The sequence below is a fragment of the Astyanax mexicanus genome, chromosome 14, assembly GCF_023375975.1.
Source record: "Astyanax mexicanus isolate ESR-SI-001 chromosome 14, AstMex3_surface, whole genome shotgun sequence".
Classification (NCBI taxonomy): Eukaryota; Metazoa; Chordata; class Actinopteri; order Characiformes; family Acestrorhamphidae; genus Astyanax; species Astyanax mexicanus.
The window spans coordinates 44,587,593-44,613,102 of record NC_064421.1 but is presented as its reverse complement, the minus strand read 5'-3'; the positions used below and the strand labels follow the sequence as shown (position 1 = coordinate 44,613,102).

The 25,510-nt window shown below is 39.1% G+C and overlaps 1 protein-coding gene across 1 annotated transcript in view; it reads right to left on the bottom strand.

Annotated features, from left to right (window-relative positions):
- The window catches only part of sorcs3b (sortilin related VPS10 domain containing receptor 3b), a 106,752-nt gene that overhangs the window by 14,843 nt on the left and 66,399 nt on the right, over window positions 1-25,510 (bottom strand). The window contains exons 11-22 of the mRNA XM_049464128.1: window positions 20,631-20,733; window positions 20,310-20,386; window positions 18,544-18,635; window positions 16,364-16,471; window positions 15,386-15,503; window positions 14,791-14,924; window positions 8,417-8,530; window positions 7,219-7,390; window positions 5,898-6,084; window positions 5,528-5,661; window positions 3,989-4,112; window positions 3,574-3,686 (exon numbers count right to left, since the gene is read on the bottom strand). Coding sequence (XP_049320085.1) covers window positions 3,574-3,686; window positions 3,989-4,112; window positions 5,528-5,661; window positions 5,898-6,084; window positions 7,219-7,390; window positions 8,417-8,530; window positions 14,791-14,924; window positions 15,386-15,503; window positions 16,364-16,471; window positions 18,544-18,635; window positions 20,310-20,386; window positions 20,631-20,733 — 1,476 coding nt within the window. The remainder of the gene's footprint in view (window positions 1-3,573; window positions 3,687-3,988; window positions 4,113-5,527; window positions 5,662-5,897; window positions 6,085-7,218; window positions 7,391-8,416; window positions 8,531-14,790; window positions 14,925-15,385; window positions 15,504-16,363; window positions 16,472-18,543; window positions 18,636-20,309; window positions 20,387-20,630; window positions 20,734-25,510) is intronic.

Below are 25,510 nucleotides of genomic sequence, written 5' to 3'. Positions count from 1 at the left end.
ACCTCACAGGGAGGGACCACCACAGAGCAGGTATTATATTGGTGGTGGGTCATTATCAGCATGGCAGTGATTCTGACAGGATGGTGGTGGTGGTGGTGTGTTAGTAGTGTGAGGTTTTAGCTGAAATGAGTGAGTGGATCGGACACGGCAGTGCTGCTGGAGTTTTTAAACTCTTTTTACACTCAATGTTCACTTTACTAGACACTTCTACCTACAGTAGCTGCTCCACCATGTAGATAAAGCTAAGTCAGAGACAGAAACTCTGAATCTGTTGCTGCAAAGTTTGTGTTGGTCATCTTCTAGTCCTTCTTCAATGCCCACAGGACGTTACCTACAGGATGCTGTTGGTGGACACAGTCCAACAGTGACCCTGAGACTTATCATCTTTCTCTCAGTCGATGTGAAAGACTTGTAGACAGTTATAGTCAACGTCTAACTGAGGTTCTTTCAGCCGAAGCGAGTAAAAGCCAGCGACTCGGCACAGGGCCCCGAACATACAGCTCTGGAAAAATATGAGAAACCACTTAAAAATGAAGAATTTCTTTAATTTTACCAAATTAAAAACCTCTGGAATATAACCATGAGGAAGATGGATGATCACAAGCCATCAAACCAACCAAGCTGAACTGCTCAAATGTTTGCACCAGGAGTGTAAAGCATAAAGTTTATAAAGTTCCAAAAGCAGTGTGTAAGACTGGTGGAGGAGAACATGATGCCAAGATGCATGAAAACTGTGATTAAAAACCAGGGTTATTCCACCAAATATTGATTTCTGAATTCTTAAAACTTTATGAAAATGAACTTGCTTTTGTCTTTGCTTTATTTAACTTTCTGCATATTTTTTTGTTATTTCATCCATTTCTCATTTTCGGCAAATAAATGCTCTAAATGACAATATTGTTATTTGATAGAAATGTTGTCTGTAGTTTATAGAATAAAACAACAATGTTTTAGCACTATTGATTTCAGAGGCAGGTGTTGCAGTACTTTTGTCTATGAAGTGTAATTGGTGTAAAACAGCATTCTAATCAATTTTCCTGTGGATGTTTATCTGGAGTTTCTTATGTACGATGATGTGCAGAGGAACTGTGGGTCCACACCATGCCATGATGCGCAGCCCCAGTCTGTCCCAGCTGGCATGCATTGGACTGATTAGGCAGCCAGCTGAGACCGGCATAAAGACCCTGAGAAGAAGGCTGAGGAAGACTGGAGTCCCACTGGGCAGTCGTTCTGTTGATTTGCAATTGTTTGGGTGTGGTGGGGGCATTTTTTCTAAATAAAGCTACGTTTAATTTATTCACTCCCTATGTGTGTGTGTGTCTCTTACTTTGTTTCTGGACTACTAGGGTGGCCACAACCCTAGTATGAACCGCATGGTTTCCAGCATAGGGCACCAAATGGCTTGCGCCTGCCCTGCAACTTATGTAAGGAATGAAATTTCTTCATGTTTTTTTTTGTTTAGTTAAATAAGCTCCATCTCACAATTCTGTTCAAAGGAAGCTCAAATGTTGACAGAATTTTTATGGGATGCCCTAATTTTGTTCACGTCTGTTGGTAAACTTTGTAATTTTCTGAGGCTTGAAGGCTAATGTAGCTAACAGTAACAGAAGTCTATGTACACAGCTTAGCAATTAGCAACAAGTTGTGATGGGAAATGGGCAAATGTGCAGAGCATGTAAAATAAGACTTAGCGAAAACTCTGCTTCCTGAGGAGGCAGAGGTCCTTTGTTGGTAGTTTCTATGAACTTCTATGAACTTCTATTAGTCTGTTGTGTCAAGTGTCATCTTTTATGCTGTGGTGTTCTGGGGCAGCGGTACTACAGCCAAGGACACCTATAGACTCAACAAGATCATTAGGAAGTCTGGCTCAGTCCTGGGGATGAAACTGTACACAGTGGACAGTGTGGCAGAGAGGTGAATGCTGAAAAAAGTGTCATCACTCCTGAAGAACCCCTCCCACCCCTCCATCAAATACTGCAGAAACAAAGGAGTACACTGAGCAGCAGGCTTTCTCCCTGCAGCCATCAGACTGTAGAACTCCAGAAACTGTATTTTTAGGTAACACTTTACCTGGATGGTCCAATAATGACACTACAACTACATCTAGCAACCATTTATCTACTGATAAGCATCTTAGAGTATCATGACCTTAGTGTATCATGACCATGAAAAAGTCTCCACCTGGATTTAAGTAAGTAAATGATGTGGGGTTGGTTGGTTGATGCTGCAGTTGGTCTGCAGGTTTAGGTTCAGCAACAGTATGTGCTGAAAGAATGAGGTCAGCTGACTCTACCTGAATATACTGAATATAGACCAGGGCTGGAATTGTGAAAGCGTGATTCAGTATGAGATCATCATTTTGTTACCTGTTTCCACTCTACTGTTTCCAAGTTTTACCATGAAATATAATTATTAAAATCCTTTAGAAATGTATTTTTTACCTTGTTGTGTGGCTCCAAATCCAATCTATGCTTTAAATATTTTTTTTTAAATAAATCCATAATATTTAAGTTAAAATACACATTTTAGTTGTGTCCCTGGGTTTTACCCAGTCCTGTTACCATAACACATTACACCATCTAAAACATCTGGAACATTCTACAAGTCACATCTACAACAGGAAGTGACATCAGCTGGTTCTTCTGAAGATCATGGGAAGACCAGAATTAAGTTCCCTCATTAGTTTTTTTTCTGTATATTTGATCTTATTGTAACGATGACTGAGGAGCTCAATCTCAACACTCTGTCCTGTTACCTAAATTAATTCTTAGATCTTATTGGTTTATCGTACATTTTTTTTTTGAAATTTTGAAAAAATCACTAGAATGTGCTCAGTGTCCTCATGCTATTAGCTTAGCCGCCATTTAGCTATTTTCATGTTTTTGCTAATTCTATGCTAAAACTTGTTCCTGTTCCTGTCAAAACATAAAAAGTAATAGGAGTAAGTGCCAATAACAGGAGTGAGTTCCAGTAACAGGAGTAGGTTCCAGAAACAGGAACTAGTGCCAATAAAATAAGTGATTTTTTTATCAGAATTATCAGTTATTTGAATTTATGCTTTAAAATAAAGACTTTCTTGAGAGAAAATCAAAGCAATTAGTGGACTTGCTTTTAAACAGGCTTTTTAAATGTCACATGAGTTTTGGTAACAGGACTGAGAAAAATGTAACCATTTTCGGATTAGAAACCTACATGCCTGAGATTGACCAGTACAAGTTTTAAACACTATTAGTTTCAGAGTTGAAAAAAAAGGATAAATACTACATTTAATTTGGAAAAGTTACAACAAACAAATGGCACCCATTTGATGGAATGGTCCATAAACTTTTAGTATTTTTTTGTTTATGGTTTATGGTTTGTTTATGGTATTGTATGGTTTGTATATTCCTTCTGGGTATAACTATTTGATGATTAGAGTATATTTGGGTTCCTCTCTGGGTTCTCTTTGGGAGGTTTTAATGTTCTGGTTCTATTTGGACTCAGTCGGGGTGCGAACTAGAACTCTCCATCCATCAGACCCTCCACAGCACACCCAGCACACCCTGACTGGAACTCAAAAAACACTCCCCGTACCTGAGAGAGCGTTGCCGTGACAACCCTCCCCACGTCCTGCCTCCACTCCGCAACCGAGGGGTTGTGCTCCTCCAGGTTTGGAGAAAAAGACAGCAACAAAGAACGGAAGAAGTCTAAGAGTGAGAGAGAGAGAGAGAGAGAGAGAGAGAAAGAGAGAGAGAGAGATTGGGGGGGGAGTCAGGAGAAGAGTGATGACAGTGTGAAGGAGGTTCTGCAGTTTGTCGGGTTCTTGATCACTGCAGACAAAAACAGCGACTCTGATTCTGAAACCTTCAAAACTCTGTTAAATAAACACACTGACAGAGTCGAGAGGAGCAAAGAGAGAGCGAGAGTGTGTGTGTGTGTGTGTGTGTGTGTTTGAGTGTATGAGTGAGTGTGAGTAAGTGTGAGTAAGTGTGTAAGAGTGTGTGTGTACCTGTAACAGTGATGGTTTCAGAATCCTGTAGTACCAAACTTCCCGCTGAAACCTGAACCACCACCAGGTGCCGGCCCTCCTGCTCAAAAGTGTGCGACACACTTCCCTCCAGAGTGATCAGAGGCTGAAACACACACACACAAACACACACACATACACAACTTTATTATTTTACAACAATTAACTTACTTACTTAAGGTAAGTGTGTTGTGGGTAAAGAGTAAAGCCTGGGTTATGTTACGCAAGTAAACTGGTTCCGTCAACAGCCAATGAAAACTGAGCTTGAATACAATTTTTTTACTTAACGTGTGCTCCCCTATTATTGGCCGCCCCCTATTATCGTCCAGTTCCTCCTATTGCGCTCCTATTTCCTTTCCCTTTCTGTCAATTGTGTATAGCTTTTTTAAAACACATAACCTTCCACACGTAAACTTTATTCTTACCAAAAATATCTTGTAATAAATATTAGTTTAGTATCTCTAACAATGTTGTAAATCTGTGCAAAAAAAAAAAAAAAACAGCACATTTCCGTAGTGCGAAGGCTATTTTAAACACCATGTCTCCAATAAGCGGCGCAGAGAAAGACATGGTCCACACAAATAAGCCCAGCGATTGAAAAATACACGTTATTACTCACATTATCAGCCACCAATATTATGTTATGAGTTGTTATTATTAAAATAAAAGCTTAGGAATACATATAATAATTTTTAGTTAATTTAAGGTATTTTAAAGCTGATGTTCGTGAGTTTTGGGATTTGGGGGATTTAGGGCCCTCTCTGGTGAGAATGGGTAATTGCCCCGAGCAAACGGAAGAATCTGGTCTCCTTTCAGACAGATGAATCCAATTTCAGGTTATGTTCAGTCAGAGAGAGAGAGATTGACACAGCGTCTCTCCCGCTATCCATAATAAACACTGCAAGGAGAAGTTCAGCTGCGCTATCATGGAGAACAAAACTTTTTTTGTTTTTTCCCCCAGCATTTTATTTTTTACTCAGTAACGGGGAGCTTTCCAATTTAGCGAAATGAATGACTTGTGTCAAAATGAACTTGAGTAAAAGTAAAATTACCTATTTTAAATTACTCATAAAATCTACTCAATTACAAATGTGAGTAATGTGAGTAAATGTAATTAGTTACTTTCCACCTCTGTTCATATGTATAAAAACATAATTTCAACCTTTGAGGAACAATTACATCCTGATGGTGAGTGTGAAGTGGGAGGACACGCCCAACGTGCAAATAGATGTTGTCAGGAGCCAATGGGAAAGGTGTACGTTTTCTTGCCTCACCATCATTAAGTGAAAACCCCTACAGAATTGCTTAGTAGACCACAGTTCAACTAATGAGTTAAACTGAGCATGTGCAAAGTAGTTGGCCTGGTCTCGACTAGGGTTCAACTATGATTGTAATTGTGCAACACAGATTAATCAGTCAGCTTCAACGTGAAAATAATATTAGTGCAATTCATTGTTTTTTGTTTAGCTAACTTATTAAGCACAATCATTTTGGGTCAGAACTGTAGGAGAGGTTCTGGACCTCGGAGCCGTTGCTGAACCACCAGTAGAAGGCGGCGGTCAGAGGCTGATTGGGCCAAACCACTGCAGTCAAGTTAGCCTTTCGCCCCTTAATTGCGACCACTGGTGCCGAGAGAGTGATTCGCTCTACTGGACCTAATAACACACAAGCACACACACACACACACACACACACACACACAGAAACACACATACACACACACACACACACAGTGTTAGAGACATGCCGTGGTAGAATCAGTGTGATCCAGTTAATTTACAGTAAAATCTCTACACAAACTCACATTCTTCATCTGACAGTAACATTTTCTCACACTCTGTGTATGTGTTTATATGTGTGTGTATGTGTGTGTGTGTGTGTGTATACCCACTTGTGATATGTAGGTAGAGGGAGGTGGAGTCAGAGCCCTGGCTGTTCTGAGCATGTGCAGTGACCCTGAATATCCCAGCTGTTCTGTACACATGTCTGATGCCGTTGCCAACACGACTGAAATTGGAGTATGATACCGATATTCCATCTCCGAAATCCAAATGCAGACTCGTAGAGACAGAATCACCCTGCGTAGACAGACAGACAGACAGACAGACAGAAAGACAGAAAGATAAAAGACTCAAAGATGTAAGCTACATTACTGTAAGCTACATTAGCGACGTATCTCCAGTGCTAATTGGTGTGCATGCTTGCATTAAATAACCAATCAGTAAAAAAAAATGGGTCCAGTTTCCAAACATTGGATAGAGTTTTCTCTCCCACCTGCTCTTCCCCAGATATAAAGCTCACACAGGTTGCCAGGGTTACACACAGTGGCAAGCAACAACGAGTCTTACTTTGTAGCTGATCAGTGTATATTTACATTTCAAGTCCAAAATGCCTGTATCTATTACGCTAACAGTGGTGAAAAATTACTCAGCTATGGTAAACAACCTAACTGAAGCTTTGTGATTACCTGTTCATTGTTCTCATGGCTGCAGCACAATGGAATTCAGAGTCTAAAACTCTTTCCGTGATTTCCATGATTTACTGCACAGATTAAATGAGAAAATACTGTCCGCAGTTCTGCTGACAGGAGCTATCAGTGCTTTAACTGAGCATGTTTCCTTAATATCATGGCCTTTCTTAGAAACTAGTAACATACAGACAATATAAAGCTAGATACGGGTTTCAGGAGAGTTTAGAATTTTATTTAGTGACTTCAAACTTAAATTTATTAGCTGATTAATTTACAGAGCATGACTCTTTGTTGCTTGACATGGTAAAAGTTACTGAACTCGTCTTGCGCTGGATTGTGTAGATTCAGCCTCCACAACTTGGCAACCCGAGTGAGCTTGGTGTCTAGGGAGGGGTGGACGGGCAGACAACTCTTTGTGGTGTTTTGAAATTGTACTGCTGTAGCTATTTCATACACTCGCTCTCACTTCCTACAGAATGCTCCTTTAAAGGTCCTTTAATTTAAGTTAGCTCCATTAGCGTCATAGCTTTATTGCTAATTGATGTGCACAGGCTTTTCTGTTACTGAGGTTTCTGGCTGTCTAGACTATCCAGAAATCAAGCTGAAATCAATGTAGATACGCCCAAAATTGTATTAAGGCTGGTAGAATGAACATAACCCCACTCCAACAAAGTGCCCAAGTACTTATAATGTTCATATAGTGTGTTTGTGTGTGTGTGTGTGTGTGTGTGTGTGAACTTACATGCAGTAGAGTGACTCTGAAGGTGACATTGGTGCCGAGGATAGCCGTTAGCAGTGTGTTGCTGGTTTGGAGCTGGAGGCCGCTGGGCGGAGTTTCCTCACACTGCTGCAGTTTGGGGCTCAGAGCCTCTTTCAGACCCTCCTTACAGTTATTAGAGTGCACCCTCCTGTACCTGCGCGCGCACACACACACACACACACACACACACACACACACACACACACACACACACACACACACACACACACAAGAAGTAGATTAAAGTATACTATATTTAAAAAGTGCTAAAATGAAACAACATATACTTTATTCATACTTTAATTGTACAAAATTAGTACAAAAGTATGGAACTATTTTAAATATAAATAAGTAACATTTAAACATACTTCTTCATGTATGTAACTCTATATTTTAAATATGCGTACAGTAAAATTATCATACATTTAATGAGTATTACAACTGTATCACTATTATATACTGAGTATATTAGAAATGTCCTAAGAAATTATGTTAAATATATGTGCTCTATTTACATTAGAGAACAAATATGCTTCTTGTTTCTGTCTTTTGTAAATAGCACAATTCTAGTTTACTTTGTTGGGTATAAAAATATATCTTAATATACTGTACTACAATTTTTAGCGTGTTATAAATGTACTTTAAATTTGATAAATGTAGTAATTAAATTTACTTTCTAAAGGTCATTTAATACATGTACTAAGTGAACTACTGTAACAGCTGTTTTTAACACACTTTGCTAAAAATGTACAAAAGTATATTTGAAAATTTAAGAAGTATTTTAGAAGTATTTTGAATTACATTAAACAAAAAATGTATTTCATAGTAGTCTTTTTTTTTAAATACACTATATTGTACTGATCAAAGTTTACTTTTAAACATTTGATGAAATCATAATATTAATGTACTTTTAATATATTTTTCAATTATTTTTTTAATCAGTTTTTTACAGCATACTTAGACATTTCTCAATATGCTTTAAGTACAATTAAGTATATATATTTTTTTCACCAGGGTAAACAGAGTGTACACACTCTCTGCGCACACACACACACACACACACACACACACACACACACACATACACACACAAACAGATCCATCCCCACAGAACCAGTACCAGTGTTTATATTTGCGTGTGTGTGTGTCTGTGTGTATGTGTGTGTGTGTGTGTGTTTACCCAGTGCTGTTCAGGTAGCTGTGTCCTTGGCTGCAGGTGTGTGCAGGTGTTTGTGTGTCGTGCCAGAACGCAGGTACACACCTCCCACTCGCCTGCCTCTCGAAGCCGTAATCACTGCAGAGAACAAACATCATTAATCTCACTGACCTCAACCATCAGCTGACCCTCAGACCCACTCCCACACTCCGCACCGAGTGGGCGGAGACCAGATGCTGGAGGGGTGGAGCTATGAAAACACGGACTGACGTAAGGGGCGTGTTTTAATTACAGTAGGAGACCAATAGTGGGTAAGTCATTTACTGCCTACAGGGGACACTTTCCCCTTTTTCTCCTATATGTGAAATATTCAGAGCAATCAAATCTTCTCACGCCTCTCAAATTCTTCATATTACTCATATGTTCAACGTCCCACATTCCTCACATTCCCATGTTCCTCACACTTCTCACATTCTTACGTTCTTCACATTTGTCAGAATCTATACCCATTATCTATTTTCAGCTCCACTGAGCGTATGGGAGCAGTCTATAGTTCTGTAATTACAGACTGTAGGTTAGAAGAGTACAGTCAGTGCGGTGCTCAGAATGAACCACCACCCAAATATTAGCTAGCTGCTCTGTGGTGGTCCTGTAAGGTCCTGACAATAGACTGTGTATAGCTTGAACAGAGCATCGTCTCTCTAAAGTGAAGCCACCACAGGTCGGGCGCCCCCTGCTGTTCGGTTGCAGAAAGCTGTGTAACCCCACCCATCCCCATAGGTTTTAATGACAAAACAGACAACTTTCAATCACGTTTTTTTTCTAATAAACTATAATTATACCTCCTTTATTTAAATGCAGCAGCTAGTGTAATATAACCCTCTGCTTATATTGTCAAATTTTTATATCCCCACAGAATTCGTTTTTTAAAGCGTTATTCAGTTCTATTCAAAAAAGGTGTGGTTATGGTAAAAGGGCTGGTTAAGGGCGGGACCAATAACAGACCGTCAGCTCCGCTCTGCTCCGCTCTGCAGCCTGTGACCTCGAGGCAGCCCTCAGGGGCGGGGTTATTTAAATGAGTAGGCTCTGTAGTCTCTCCACAGTCTTTCTCCCTCCTCTGGTCTCTACTGCGCTCTACAGACTCGGGGATCAGGATCGCCAACATGGCGGAAGATTTTGGCTTCATTTTCATTGATTGAATGGGAATGGCAACACGGCGTCCATCTTTTTTTTACAGTCACTGGTCCCGACCATCAACCCTTAGAACCCTACGGATGCATTTTATGTCCAAAATCGCACCTTGTGTTCTCAGCTTAATTACTCAGGAATCCCTTCGCACATAAACATAATCCATATATGGTTAGAAAGGGCGGAGCTTACTCTTTCTAAAAATAGTGATCACATCCCAGTGTGGTAAAGCTAAATCTACAAGAAACCCATTGAGAAAAAACACCTAAAAAAGTGAAAAATCTCCTTCCCCAACCAATATTACTGTATTCACCTTTAGTGCTTCAAACTTATTTATATGATGTTTCATATAAACCAAATAATATCAGTAAATATCAGATTCAAAAGTGTCCAGAGAAAAAACAGTGTGACTAAACTACCTGCTTTACTCAAACTAAAGCTAGGTATGGTGTGCGCACTACTTTATATTTTTTATTTTACTTTACTACAAGTAGTTATTTTGCACTAAACATTTTTGTTTATTTAGAATAAAAAGTTTACTTTTTGTATATACCGTAATTTTCTTTGTGTGTCTTGATTAAGATACTGAAAGTTCATAGGCTGCTCTGAGTGTCAGGTTTTTAGTAATTTAATCTACATGTATCCTAGAGGTGTGATTATTGATTATCAAGAAAAATAAATCCACCTGATGCTGTTTCTCCATGTATTTTATCAAATTAATAATTAATAAGCCATGTAATGAACTATATATCATCAATAGTCTTATGCTTTCAACTCATAAACACTCTAGTTTAACCATTTTTGAAAAGGTGTGAATATATTTAAGGTCTATACATTTAAAAATAAGTAAAAAAAAAAAAAAAAAAAACAGGCACTTGGTAAAATTTTGACCAAAACATGACCAGCTCCAGGAAAATCTGAAAAGCAGCAGCATGAAAACAGCAAGCAAGTTTGTATCTCTCTCTTTTTTTTTTGGTGCAGCAAGCATGAGTTAGTAACAAGCTTGAATATTTTGGTTAAAAGATAGATCTCTTTTGTTTTGTCCTTGATCTCTTCTCTTGTTGTACTATATATATATATATATATATATATATATATATATATATATATATATATATATATATATATATATATATATACATATACTTCTCTTATTTTTTTGAATGGTAAACAGGGATGCATTACTTTATTGGAGCAAAACAATAAAACATTTCCAAGTTAGTTGTTATAAAAACTTGTTGTAATATAGTGTGTTACTTTAATTTATTTATTTTTTTTGGAAATAAATGCCATGTATTAACAATTAAATTGAATTAATACTACAATAAATAAATTATTTGGCAGGTAAGCATTACTAAAGAATTTCAAAATTACTACCACTACTATTAAATAAATAATAAAAGCCATGGGAGAATGTGGCGCTACATTGTTGTAGTAAAAATCTAATTAGATACACAGTTAAATACACTGAGAGTTAAGAGTTAATTTTACTTGAATATATGCTCTGTTTTTACATGGAAAAACTTTCCTTCACCACTTTTTTTTCAGTGCTCACCTGTGTTTGTTTCTATAATCTGACAGATTCCTACATTTTTTTGTTGTAATCATTGTTATTTTTTTTTTCAGAATTTGGTTTGGTTTATTTTTTTTTAATAGAATAAAGCTCACGACAGCTCTGCCTGCTGTCTGTTTGCTCTTCTCCGAGCTGAACTCTATTTCTGTTAGTTATCACCATCTTCATCTTCATCTCTCTAACAGAGCCGCTGCCGCTGCCTCAGCCTGACAACATCTCTGGACAAAGTGACAGTTTCTGAACAGGTGTGAATGCATTCAAAGCCGAATCAGATTATTACCAGCTCAATTCTGACACCTCCCTTAGTCAGAGGAAGCATAACAGAGCTCTGTGTTCTCACACACACCTGTGTCCTCCGTCAGCACAGCAGCCCGTAAATCTCAGCACTGTGAGAAGATGCTGTGGGATAAAAAACTGGCCACTCTGATGAGGATGAGTGACGGTGATTTATGACACGGATACAGTAAATCAGAAAAATACAGCATTACAACACCAACGGAACATCTGCTGGATGCAGAGTGATAGAGAGTGTGAGAAAGTGTGAGGAAGGGTCTCTCTCTCTCTTTCTCTCTCTCTCTCTCTCTCTTTCTCTCTCTCTTTTTCTAATGAGAGCTCTGTCTAAATACATTCAGACTACTTCATCCAATTTAATCTTAACCAGCTGTTACTGATCTAATTTGAACTACAAACTAGTGGAACTAATCACATGTTAAACACACTCACAACCTGAACCAGTATCATCACCAGCTGGATCCCTGCTGCTGATAACAGCAGGTGTCCATTTGGTACTGGAACATCCCTCGAGCTAGCATCTTGTTCTTTAGAATTCCTACCAACGCACAGAGGAAACGAGAGAGGCAATAGAAAAAAGGGATATACTCTTTAAGATTTCAGGACACTGACGGATGGCTGTGGCAGCACTGGGGACTGAACCACAAATTTCGGACTCATCAGAACATCAGTTCACTCTGCTGCAATTAACTTTGTGTTGTGATCAGGTGCCGCTGCCCACCAAAAAGGAAATACTAATCAAACTGATAATCAATGGAATCAATGGAATCCAATCAATGTGATAAGATGTAAATGTGTTGATTAAAGCTGCTCAGCCCTATAAAAACATCTGTCTGCCAACTGAAGCTCAACAGAGGATGGATGATGCAACAGGACAACGACCCAAAACATAGAAAACCAAATCAACAACCGAATGATTTCAACAGAAGTCCTGAGCTCAACCTAATTGAGATGCTGTGGCATCATGACCTCAAGAGAGCGATTCACATCAGATATCCCAATATTAAAGCTGAAATTCCTCCTGACTGTTGTGCAGGTCTGATCTGCAACTACAGGAAATGTTTGGTTGAGGTTTTTGCTGCCAAAGGAGGATCAACCAGTTCATAAATCCAAAGGTTCACATACTTTTTCCACCCTGTACTGTGAATATTAACATGTTGTGTTCAATAAAACCATGCAAACATATAATATTTTGTGTGATATTAGTTTAAGCAGACTGTGTTTGTCTATTGTTGGGATTAGATGAAGATCAGAAAACATTTAATTACCAATTCATGCAGAAATCCAAGTAATCCCACATACTTCACATACTTTTTTTTACAACTGTATAACCTAAGGTTCAGCCATTGTTCAGCTGTATGTAAGCTACAGCCTACAACCTACACCCTACAACCTACACCCTACAGACTACACCCTGCAGACTATCCTAAATAAACAACATTAACAATAGTCTACAGCCATATAGCTTCTATATCTTCACTGATTCTGTTCAAACATCTGCATGAATGTTAAGGGTGTGTGTTTAGGAAGTGTTTGTGTGTGTATTTATATGTGTGTGTAATTTTATGTGTGTGTGTGTGTGTGTGTGTGTTACCTGTCATGGTAAAATTCAGAGTTTCTGTTGGTGCCAGGCTGCCCCACTGGTTTATTAACAGGAGGAAGGTCAGAGAACTCCAGACCAGACAGAACGTTCCTTACATCATAAATTCACTGAAGATAAAACACTGGAGAGAAGACAACCCCTCTCACCTCATTCCTCCCTCACTCACTGCATTCCTCCCTCAATCACTCGATTCTTTCCCCCTTTTATCCCATTCCTCCCCTACTTACCCTATTTCTCCCTCATTCACCCCATTCCTCTCTTACTCACACTATTCCTCCCTAACTCACTAGATTACTCCCTCACTCCATTCCTCCCCTACTTACCCCATTCCTCCCTCACTCACTCCATTCCTCCCCTACTTACCCCATTCCTCCCTCACTCACTCCATTCCTCCCCTACTTACCCCATTCCTCCCTCACTCACTCCATTCCTCCCTCACTTACCCCATTCCTCTCTCACTTACCCCATTCCTCCCTCACTCACCCCATTCCTCCCTCAGTCTACCTGTTTCTCTCCTACTTATCCCATTCCTCCCTCACTCACCCCATTCCTCCCTCACTCAATTCTATTCTATTCCTCCATTACTAAACCAATTCCTCCCATACTTACCCCATTACTTCCTTAATTATTGCAGCTCTTCCCTACTTACCCCATTCCTCCCTCATTCACCCCATTCCTCCCTCATTCACCCCATTCCTCCGCTCCTTACCCCATTTCTCCCTCACTTACCCCATTCCTCCCTCACTTACCCAATTCCTCCCTCCCTCACTCACTCCATTCCTCCACTACTTACCCAATTCCTCCCTTACTTACCCCATTCCTCTCCTACTGACCCCATTCCTCCCCTACTTACCCTATTCCTCTCCTACTGACCCCATTCCTCCCCTACTTACCCTATTCCTCTCCTACTGACCCCATTCCTCCCTCATTCACCCCATTCCTCCCCTCCTTACCCCATTTCTCCCTCACTCACCCCGTTACTCCCCTACTTACCCCATTCCTCCCTCCCTCACTCCATTCCTCCACTACTTACCCCATTCCTGCCTCACTCACTCCATTCCTCCACTACTTACCCAATTCCTCCCCTACTCACCCCATTCCTTCCTTAATTATTGCAGTTCTCCCCTACTTACCCCATTCCTCACCCACTTCACATACTGGTAGCAGTTGATTGGTGTGTGTGTGTTTTCTGTGTATTAGTGCTGTGTGTATTGGTACTGTGTGTGTGTGTGTGTTGTGTGTGATCTAACCCACAGCAGTGAGCTGATGGATCACTGCCACGTTTATCTTCCATTTAAGAGCTCATTATTTATTGATTCAGAGGCGATTAATTCCCTGACTTTGATCTCTCCTCGGCTCCTCAGTTAGGGCTGTAATTTGCTGTAGAGCAGGTGGTTCTCATTGCGAGTGTGTGACACACACTAACCCATCAAGACAGAATTGTAACGGGAATAAATGTGGAGAATTCTGAGACACAGGAATGCTGTCCGGATATCTAGGACAAGAGGTTCAGACTGTTCCTTTCCCTGTGTGTTTTATTACTGTTAGAAGAGCTACACTATACGAGCAGCCAGTCATATAAAAACTCCATCACCCAGCATGCCTCAGGGGTCAGCACACACTCTGAAATAAACCCAGACTCAAGTTTCTGTAAGTTCACAAAGAAAAACCTACAACTTTAGTGTTCTGAAACTTTCAGCATGATCTAGAGTGTGTGTGTGTGTGTGTGTGTGTGTGTCTCACCACTCAAAGTCATAGAGTGTACAGATGCAGGAATCAGCAGAAATGACTCTGGGATTGTCCGGCCCGATGGCACACTGCATCCCCGGCCTCCTCTTCATATACACCTGCCTCTGCCCCATCACACACACTTCCCCCTGACACACACACACACACACACACACACACACACACACACACACACACACACACACAAAGACACACTTGTCTAAAATATTCAATAGAAAGTCTAGTCTAACAGCCTATATTCAATAACAATAAAAACTATACAACATTACATGTAATTATTTGTGTTATTACTTGTAAAAGGTATGAGTAGGAAAGGGTGTAGGGAACACTGTGGTTAGGGAACACTGTGTGTACTGAATGCTGTAAGTAAGAAACAGTAAGTAGGAAATGATGTAAGTACAGATTGCTGTGAGCATGGAAAGCTGTGAATATGTTACACTGTGATTGAAGTCTCAGGTCTGATCTCCTTTCTCTGCGCTGCTACACTACAGTAATAATAAAAAAGGGAATCCTGAAGCACTTGAAGCAGTATGTGTATATGTGTGTGTGTGTGTATATGTGTGTGTGTGCGTGTGTGTTTGCATAATACCTTGTTGTGTAGATGCCATGTCTGATAGTCCCCCTCTGTGCACTTCCTGCTGAATAAAGCTCTGCAATCAGTTTTCACCAGCTGCCAATCAGACAGAAAACTTGCATGTCCAAAAAACCTGAAACACAAACCAGTGTTACAGTGTGTGTTACAGTGTGTGTTACAGTGTGTGACACTGCTACACTGTATTAGTGTTATAGTAAGTGATACACTTTCCTACAGTTTTTTCAGTGTAATGTTCATGTTCTATTTGTATCACTGTTTTTGAGATCAAACGCTGAATCAATTACTTTTCAAAATCAACACCAAATCCAATGTTGATTCATCCAATGTTGTTACAGTGTTACTGTGTGTTACAGTATTACTGTGTGTGTTACAGTGTTCCTCTGTGTTACAGTACAACAGTGTGTTACAGTATAACAATGTGTTACAGTATTACTATGTGTGTTACAGTGTTACTGTGTGTGTTACAGTATAACAGTGTGTTACAGTATAACAGTGTGTTACAGTATTACTGTGTGTGTAACAGTATAACAGTGTGTTACAGTGTGTGTTACCGTATAACAGTGTGTTACCGTATAACAGTGTGTTACCGTGTGTTACAGTGTTACTGTGTGTGTTATAGTATTACTATGTGTGTTACAGTATTACAGTGTGTGTTACAGTATAACAGTGTGTTACAGTGTGTGTTACAGTATAACAGTGTGTTACAGTGTGTGTTACAGTATAATAGTGTGTTACAGTATTACTATGTGTGTTACAGTGTTACTGTGTGTGTTACAGTATAACAGTGTGTTACCGTATAACAGTGTGTTACAGTATAACAGTGTGTTACCGTGTGTTACAGTGTTACTGTGTGTGTTACAGTATTACTATGTGTGTTACAGTATTACAGTGTATGTTACAGTATAACAGTGTGTTACAGTGTGTGTTACAGTATAACAGTGTGTTACAGTGTTACAGTGTGTGTGTTCTTACGTGATGATGTAATTCTGGGTGTCCTGCTCCATCAGAACTCCATCAACAAACAGAGGAGCGGAGGAAAAACTGAACCTGTCCCAGTGTCGTCCTTCATCCATACTGATCCTACACACACACACACACACACACACTGTGTTACAGTGTGTTACAGTATGATTGTACAGAATGAGTGTATTTGTTCTGTTTAACGTGTTTCTGTTATGATGTCTGATTAATCTGAGTAAAGCCGTGTGATCTGTGGTGTATCAGCTTGGTGTAAAGTGGTGTGTGAGTGTGTGTGTGTGTGAGTGTGTGAGTGTGTAGAGGTGTAAATGTGTCCTGCGGAGGTTCTGCTTGTATCTGACAGCTGAGGGTCAGACAGAGATGCGCTGTAGATCAGAACAGACCGGACTCGCCATCGTCCACTATAGACCTGCAGCTTCACCTGACTAATGGAGTCTGACGGCAATACACAACCCCATACATCAAAGCAGCGTCAGAGAGTGTGTATGATCCACGTATCTCCTCTTTCAGACCTGAACTGCAGTATTAAAAGCCCACCTACAATACAAAGCCTCCCCTACACACACACACACACACACACAATGCGGAAACCACTCCGGAGTGTTTGATATGGTAAGGAATTCTGTTGTTGATGGATCTGCCACTGAGTGACATCACAAACACACACTAAACACACAGAGAACAGGTGAAATGACATGTAAATATATTCACACAGATCATATCAAGAGCATAATATGCAGAACCGCAGCTTTTCAGGATGAGAAAAAACATATTTTAAACCTTTAGAGTAAACCAGGTACATTTTTCATCCATCCATCATTAAATTCAGACAGTGATACTTCTTCATTTTATAGAAATTGAAAAAAAAATACATTTATTATAATTTATTTGAGTCTGCAAAACATATCCATGTGTTTTTTCTTCAGCCTTCAGACATTTATGGCCCTATTTTAGCGATCTATAGTGCAAATCCTCTATTAACCCTTGTGTGGTGTTCATATTTTTGTTACTCGTTTACTTTGTTACTTGTATTTAATTCAGCAAAATTAAGCAATTTCACATGCTTTACACATGCTTGCTTTACCTAAATTGCAAGCAATATAAACAGCTGACATGGTTAATATTTGCCCTTTACCTTTATTATGTTACATTTCTTTCAAAAAGTGCTACTCTTTTTTTATTAGTTTTTTTAATAAAATGTAAAAGAAAATGAATTAAACTCAAGATATGAGTAGAAAATTTGTTTAGTTTCAAATTTACAAATGAAGCAATGTTTATTAGCCCTTGGCCAAACATACTGTATGTAATATAAATGTGTGTGTGTGTGTGTGGGGGGGGGTGTACAGTGTGTGTTTATCGAAAATGTGTTTTGATATATGTTTTTCACAAAAAATGAGCCAATGCCAATGAGTTTGAGTTAGAAAATATATATTTTTAGTATCATTTAATAAAAAATGAAAACGGGTCCCACAGACCCGAACACCACACAAGGGTTAAAATAAACTGGTCTGTCTCAAAAATTAGAATGTGAAGCTTCTACTAGTAAAATAAACTGGTGTTTGTTACTACCAGAATTTGAAGGAGAAGCAAGCTAAACTACAAAGAAAATAAGACCTAATAATCTGAACCTTAAATGATCATTAAGGATTATATTTTCTGTTGTAACTTATAATATGGTCAGGATGTATAATCAGATATAAGGAAAAATACAAAGTTAAAGCACTGGCAGCTCTGGTCACCAGAGCTTCAGCCAGTATTTTCTTATTTGAACTGTGCGGTACATCAAGGCAATCTGTATAGGATGTAGCCTCCGTGTCTACCTCAATACGCCATCCCCCCAGTCCCATTTTCACACCCCCGGTTGCCAGGTACAGAACACATCAGCTCACAAACAGTGTGCTTCAACCCTGGAAACGGACAGACTAACAGACATATTTTCCTGCTGAACAGATAATAACTGGGCTTCAGTAAGGTTGCTAACCATAGCTAGGTAATTCACTTTACTACAACCACTAGAGTAGTATTCATGTTACAATATTTTCTAAATTAAAATCCATTATAAAACAAGAATATTAAAAATGTGTGAATGTAATTTTTTATGTAGTGTGTGAGAGAGTGTAAAAGTGTGTATGTGTGTGTGTGCGTGTGCGTGTGTGTGTGTGTGTCTGTTTTACCACAAATGCTGTGTTGGTACTGAAGCCTGAGTGATGGCCATCAGAGCTCCTCCGTTATCCAGAAACCACACACTGTGTTCCTCTTCAAATATCTACACCACACACACACACACACGCACACACATAGGTGAAAATAAAATTATGTAAGTGATGCTAAACTGCTGTAGGCTGAATGGGTGGAGCTAAACTGCTGTAGGATAAATGGGTGGGGCTAATCTGCTGTAGGATATATGGGTGGGGCTAATTTGCTGTAAAATGAATGGGTGGGGCCAAACTCCTGTAGGATGAATGGGTGGGGCTAAACTGGTGTAGGATGAATGGGTGGAGCTAAACTGCTGTAGGATGAATGGGTGGAGCTAAACTGCTGTAGGATGAATGGGTGGAGCTAAACTACTGTAGGATGAATGGGTGGGGCTAAACTGCTGTAGGATGAATGGGTGGGGCTAAACTGCTGTAGGATGAATGGGTGGGGCTAAACTGCTGTAGGATGAATGGGTGGGGCTAAACTGCTGTAGGATGAATGGGTGGAGCTAAACTGCTGTAGGATGAATGGGTGGAGCTAAACTGCTGTAGGATGAATGGGTGGGGCTAATCTGCTGTAGGATGAATGGGTGGGGTAAACTGCTTTGGATGAATGGGTGGGGCTAAACTGCTGTAGGATGAATGGGTGGGGCTAAACTGCTTTGGATGAATGGGTGGGGCTAAACTGCTTTGGATGAATGGGTGGGGCTAAACTCCTGATCCCCAGACACTCTGGTCTCATTTCTCTGCTGTAATTAGTGTAAAAACAACTGACTGATTTGAGAAAAACATAATTATGAATATTTATAATATAAAAATCTCTGCATTCAGTGATTAAGGGGGGGTTACGGTGGGCCTTCTGGGATGTTTCTGAAACTGAAGATCTGCAGAATCAGCAGAGAGACAGGCTGTATTGATATCTCTCTGTTTACAGGGCGAAGGCTTTCATGGGGAATTAATGTGCAATAAGGGAAATATTGATGCAGATGTAGGAGTCCGATTTTTTCCCAGGTGGGGGGTCTCGGAGGGGTCTCAGGAGGGGTATTAAATTTAGGCTTAAATTTAGGAAGAGTGAAAGCTAAACAGATGGATCTCAAAATTTTAAAAGTGGATTTATTAAAACATTCATATATTATATAAACCAGGGGTTAGCAATAGATGGCCCACAGGCCAGATGTGGCCCCCAAGCATGAAACATCTGCCCTGTAAGGTTGTTTGAACATATAATGAATGATAATGAAAAAATAAGAAATAAAAAGCTTCTCTGGGGAGCTTTTGTTTACACACCTTCCGTCTCTATCATTATCATAATCATTAACTTTAAAATGAATAAATGCTGGAAGTAGATCACTCTGTGTTTAATAAGTCTATATAATATATGGGTTTCATTTTTTAATTGAAAACTGAAATAAATTAAATTTCATATAGATGCACCTGTATAATTACTTTAGTGAGTATACATGTTTTTCACTTTAATTGTAACACTTTACCATCGAACCATCTTAGTTATTCATTAATTAATTTATATTATAATACTCAGGAGTAATAACTATGTAATAACATAGTAATAACTATGATGATAACTTGTGTTACTTAGTGCTTAGTTAAGAAGTACTTAAGCATTAATTAAGGAACCGTATTGTAAAGTGTTACCAATCTACTAATTTACTCCAGTTGAGTTTAGAACACTCTCTATAACCACCTCCAGGGGGCAGTAGTTATAATTAACCCAGCACTTTCTGTACCTGTCTCCAGGTGTTTCCTGCGTCAGAGGAGATGAACATGGCAGACTGAGTCAAAGAGAGCTCAACTCCCACATTACCTACAGAAACCACATAAACACAAACACAGTCAAACACAGTCAAACACAGTCAAACTCAATCAAAACTGTGAAAAAATATATATAAATATACAGTATATACATAAACACAATGAATGTTCTGTTCATTGTGACCCACAAAACCCACCTTTAATCCCCAATACTGCCCTAACCCTCTCTCTTACGAACACACACACACACACACACACACACACACACACACACACACACACACACACACACCTACCTCTGGCGACAATGAGTCCTGGCGCGGTGTGTTTGGTGAGGATGGTGTCAGGTGTGTATGGATTCTCTGACATTTGCAGGTGAAGGTGGAGGGAACAGGACGGCTGCAGAAACACAAATAAAGCAAAAAAAAAAAAAACACCACTGACTAACACATAACACCAGAATTCAGCACACACCAGTACACACCTATAATATTCACTATACATTTAGAAAACTACTGCACTCTCACACAATTCAGTACACACTCACTCATTCACGATTTACCACACACCCATACAATTCTCATACACAGCATTCACTACACACTCAGAAATCACTATACACATGGACATTACTACAGACCTATTTTAAAACTCACACAATTCACTACACACCCACAAAAGTTCATACAGAGAATTCTCCACAGTCTTTAGTTCCCACAGACTTCACAGCACCCCAAATTATTCACTACTTACTCAGAATTTGCTCCACACCCACATAATTCACTAAACACTCACAGAATTCACTACACACCCATATAATTCAATACACACTCAGAATTCACTACACACCCATATAATTCAATACACACTCAGAATTCCCTCCATACATACTACAATTTACTACATATAATTCACTGTACACCCACAATTTACTACACACAGAATTGTTACACACCCAGATAATTCACTACACACTCACAGAATTCTTTACACACCTAGATAATTCATTACAATCTCACAGATTTCACTATATACCCATATAATTCACTACACACTTACATAATTCACTCCAAACCCATTAAAATGAACTACATATTCAGAATTCCCTCCACACATAATACAATTGACTAATAACACAATTTACTGCACACCCAGATAACTCACTACACATTCACAAAATTCACTACATGCTCACAGAATACACTACACACCCATGTCATTCACTACACAATAAGAATTCCCTCTACACAATTTACTACACACACATACTACAAGTTACTACACAGAATTCACTACACACCCATATTATTTACTACACACTCAGAATTCCCTCCACACATACTACAAATCACTACAAAGAAATCACTTCACACATACTACAATTCACTACACATAATTGACTACATACCCATATAAATCACTACACAGAATTCACTACACACCCATATTATTCACTACACACTCAGAATTCCCTCTACACATACTACAATTCACTACACAGAATTCACTACACACCCATGTCATTCACTACACAATAAGGATTCCCTCTACACAATTCACTACACACACACATACTACAATTCACTACACAGAATTCACTACACACATACTACAATTCACTACACATAATTGACTACATACCCATTTAAATCACTACATAGAATTCACTACACACCCATATAATTCACTACACACTTACAAACATCACTACGTAATTGCACTTAGGTGTGTGTGGTGTGATATCTGACGTGACTGTTAAAGTGTGATGAACTATAATGAAAACACTTCAGCCCTGACACTGTACATTCACACCCTGCTGACCTACAGCACCTACAGTACCTACAGCACACACACACACACACACACACACACACACACACTGACTGATCAGCAGAATGGACACAAAGCTGGCGCGTTCCTCAGAGAACAGCGCAAAGTCATTAAACTTCTCAGAGATGAGCCGATAAATTAACCTCAATTGTTTAATTCAGCTCTTAATTGAAGTGTGTAATCTCTGAGGAACGAGCAAATCATCAGATACAAAACACGTGCGCGCACACACACACACACACACACACACACACACACACACAAAAGCACAAAACGTCTTAATTAAAACATCAGAAAGAGAATGTCCTTTATTTAATCAGAGACAGAAAACCGAGTTACTGCTGCTGCACGCTTTTCTTTGTTTGCTCCCTCTCTCTTTCTCTCTCTCTATCTTTCTCTCTCTTTTTCTTTCTGTCTCTCACACACACATATACTCTGCAGGTGCTGAGTCCTATTTTAAGTTTGCTGGTTGTGTCCCTATGCTGGTAGGTGTGGTCTAACAGAGGGTGGGTGTGGTTTATTCATCCAAAAGCATGTATACTCACAAAAAAAAAAACAGAAAACAAAATGAACAAGAATAAAGATGTTTTAAAAGAAATAAAACTTGAATTGAAGACGTCTGCAAGGAAGGAATGAACAACACCCTCGTCTGTGAAGATCCTGAAAATAGAACGCAGTATGAAAAAAAAAAACAATGACTGTGTCCAGAAGATCTGAGAAACAGAAAAAGTGAATTTCAGCCTGGAGTCAGAACGCTCTGAGACAGACAAGTCATAACAGATCAAACACAGATAGGAGGAAAACACAGACACACCACAGACCACTACAAAGAGGACGCCAATAGCCCAGACCCTCACTGATACACTGAGCTCCACACAAGATCCTTCAGTACTGGAAGATGAAATAAGACATTGAGATCACTGGCAAGAAATAAAGCTGCGTGAAACTACAACATCCTAATAATGTGAATATATCAGATTCGATTTAAATACTGAAATAAATTAGCGAGATCTGAAAATAAAAAGAGTTGGCGAAATGAAAGAAGTACGTTGAGCTTAGATTCTCTGCCCGAACCGGCTCTGTTTTTTAATGCTATTTTTATTTTATAAAAAGCTATGGTGTGATAATAACAACATAGTAAAGTATCTAATCAAACTGTGTTTGAAATAAAAAGATCTGGAACAAGCGCTAGCTCTTTCACCAGTCAGAAGTGAATATAACCTCTGCTAGCACTGCTGGAGCAGCATTAGCATTACCCACCAACCACATCATGCCTTAAATACTGTTATGTGCAACAAAACATTCAAAAAGACCTTCACACTGGACACGCAAGGGCAGAGTAAAAAGACCAGCCCATTGCCACACTGAAGAACTATATTTTAACACAGACAATGCACAAAAACGATTGTCAATGAACATTAATTCTCTCCTAAAATGACACATTCACCAGAAGAGACTCTTATCCACCCTCCACTCCAAGCTCAGGAGGCTGAATAACACCCCATCAATGGAACCACCACAACAAACCTAATCCTCTATAGCATAATTTTCATATTTGTTGAGAAAAAATATATATTTTAGGCTACTTTCTGAGAGCTTGAGGTTTTGTGTTTATATATCAATGCAAAATTAAGAACCACTGCTTGCCATGATTGCCTTGTGGCAATAATTTATAAAACATTGTTTTAGTAAGAAAATGAAACCAAAATAGCCGAAATAATAATAAACACATTGAAAGAACAATACAATAATTAAAAAAAAGTGATTTTACCATGCTATAGAGGGTTAAACCAACACTCAAATCAAATTTATCATCCACAAATCAACCTAACCCCCTTAAGCAATCCCAAAAAGGGACAATGGTGACTGAGGGTGGCTGAGCATGCTGACAGCTCCCCCATTAATATGCTCCTAAGTACTAATCTCAGCCACACTATAAAGAGAGAATAAATTTTGTCCAAAATTATGAATCAACAGAATACATCAGGAATATCAGAAATGCCCTCTAAGGAAAGTTAAAAAGGTTTTCAGCTTTACACGAAGCTCAAGACAGCCGAAAAGACCATCAAAAGAACACATCTCTGATGGTGAAGAACTGCTGGACAACTTTTACCAGCTTAGATCAATTATTAACCACACGCGCCCATCAGTTAAGAACTACAACACAGAGCAAAGCAGAGATCAGAACTGTCCAAACTATGGTGTTTTCTTATGGATGTGAAAGCTGGACAATAAAAAAAACAGGATAGGAAAATTACTTTAGAGATCAGCTCAAAAGCCGACGGCCAGGAAAACAAACAAATAGATCCCTGATCAAATTTTGTCCTCATACTGAGAGCCCAGAGAACCAAACTGAAGTTTTTATTCTCAACACATTATGAAAAAAGAAAAAAAAAAGACATTTGCTTCTAGGAAAACTGAAGGTTGGAAAGGAAGGGAAGGAATGACACGGTTAGAAACCTGATGGATGGATACAATCAGAAAAACAGTAATAAAACAGTTAGTAAATCATCAGGGGTGTTTTCACGCCTGAAAGTCTAAACCAGAGTCCAGACCAAGGTTTCTGTGTGCACTATACAATTTTTAAATTTAGAGCAAATTCTAAACCAATAATACACTGCCTGAACAAAAATAAGTACGTAAATTTGCAGTTGGTCTGCAGGTCTAGGTTCAGCAACAGTATGTGCTGAAAGAATGAGGTCAGCTGACTACCTGAATATACTGAATATAGACCAGGTTATTCCATAAATGGATTTATTTTTTCTTCATATTCCAAGGTGACAATGTCAGGATTCATGGGGCTGGAATTGTGAAAGAGTGCAGAGTTCAGGGAGCATGAGATCATCATTTTTACACATGGATTGAGAGAGTTCACCACAGAGTCCAGATCTTAACCTCATTGAGAATCTTTGGGATGTGCTGGATGGAGAAGAGCTGCTTTGTGCAGTGGTCAGACTCTACCATCATCAATGCTGCTGCAAGATCTTGGTGAAAAATGAATCCAGCAACACTGAATGCACAGTGCTGCAATCAAAGCTAATGGCGTTCCAACCAAATAGTAGAGTGTGTAAACTTTTTTTTTGGTGGCAACTTTTTTTTGGGTCCAGGCAGTGTATATTTACGGAGCCCAGGAGCGAACGTAAATAAAAAAAAAAAGAATAAATTAAGTGAATGATATAGCAGTTCGTGCTCATGGTTTCTTTAATTTAAGCGAACAATTTCTTTATTTTGAGCTAACATTTTTTATGAATGCTGTGTGGGCAGAGTGCGTGCAGTAATTTGTGGAGCTTAGGAACACAAAACAGCCAATTCCAGTCATGAATAAAGGAAATAAACATTTTAATGA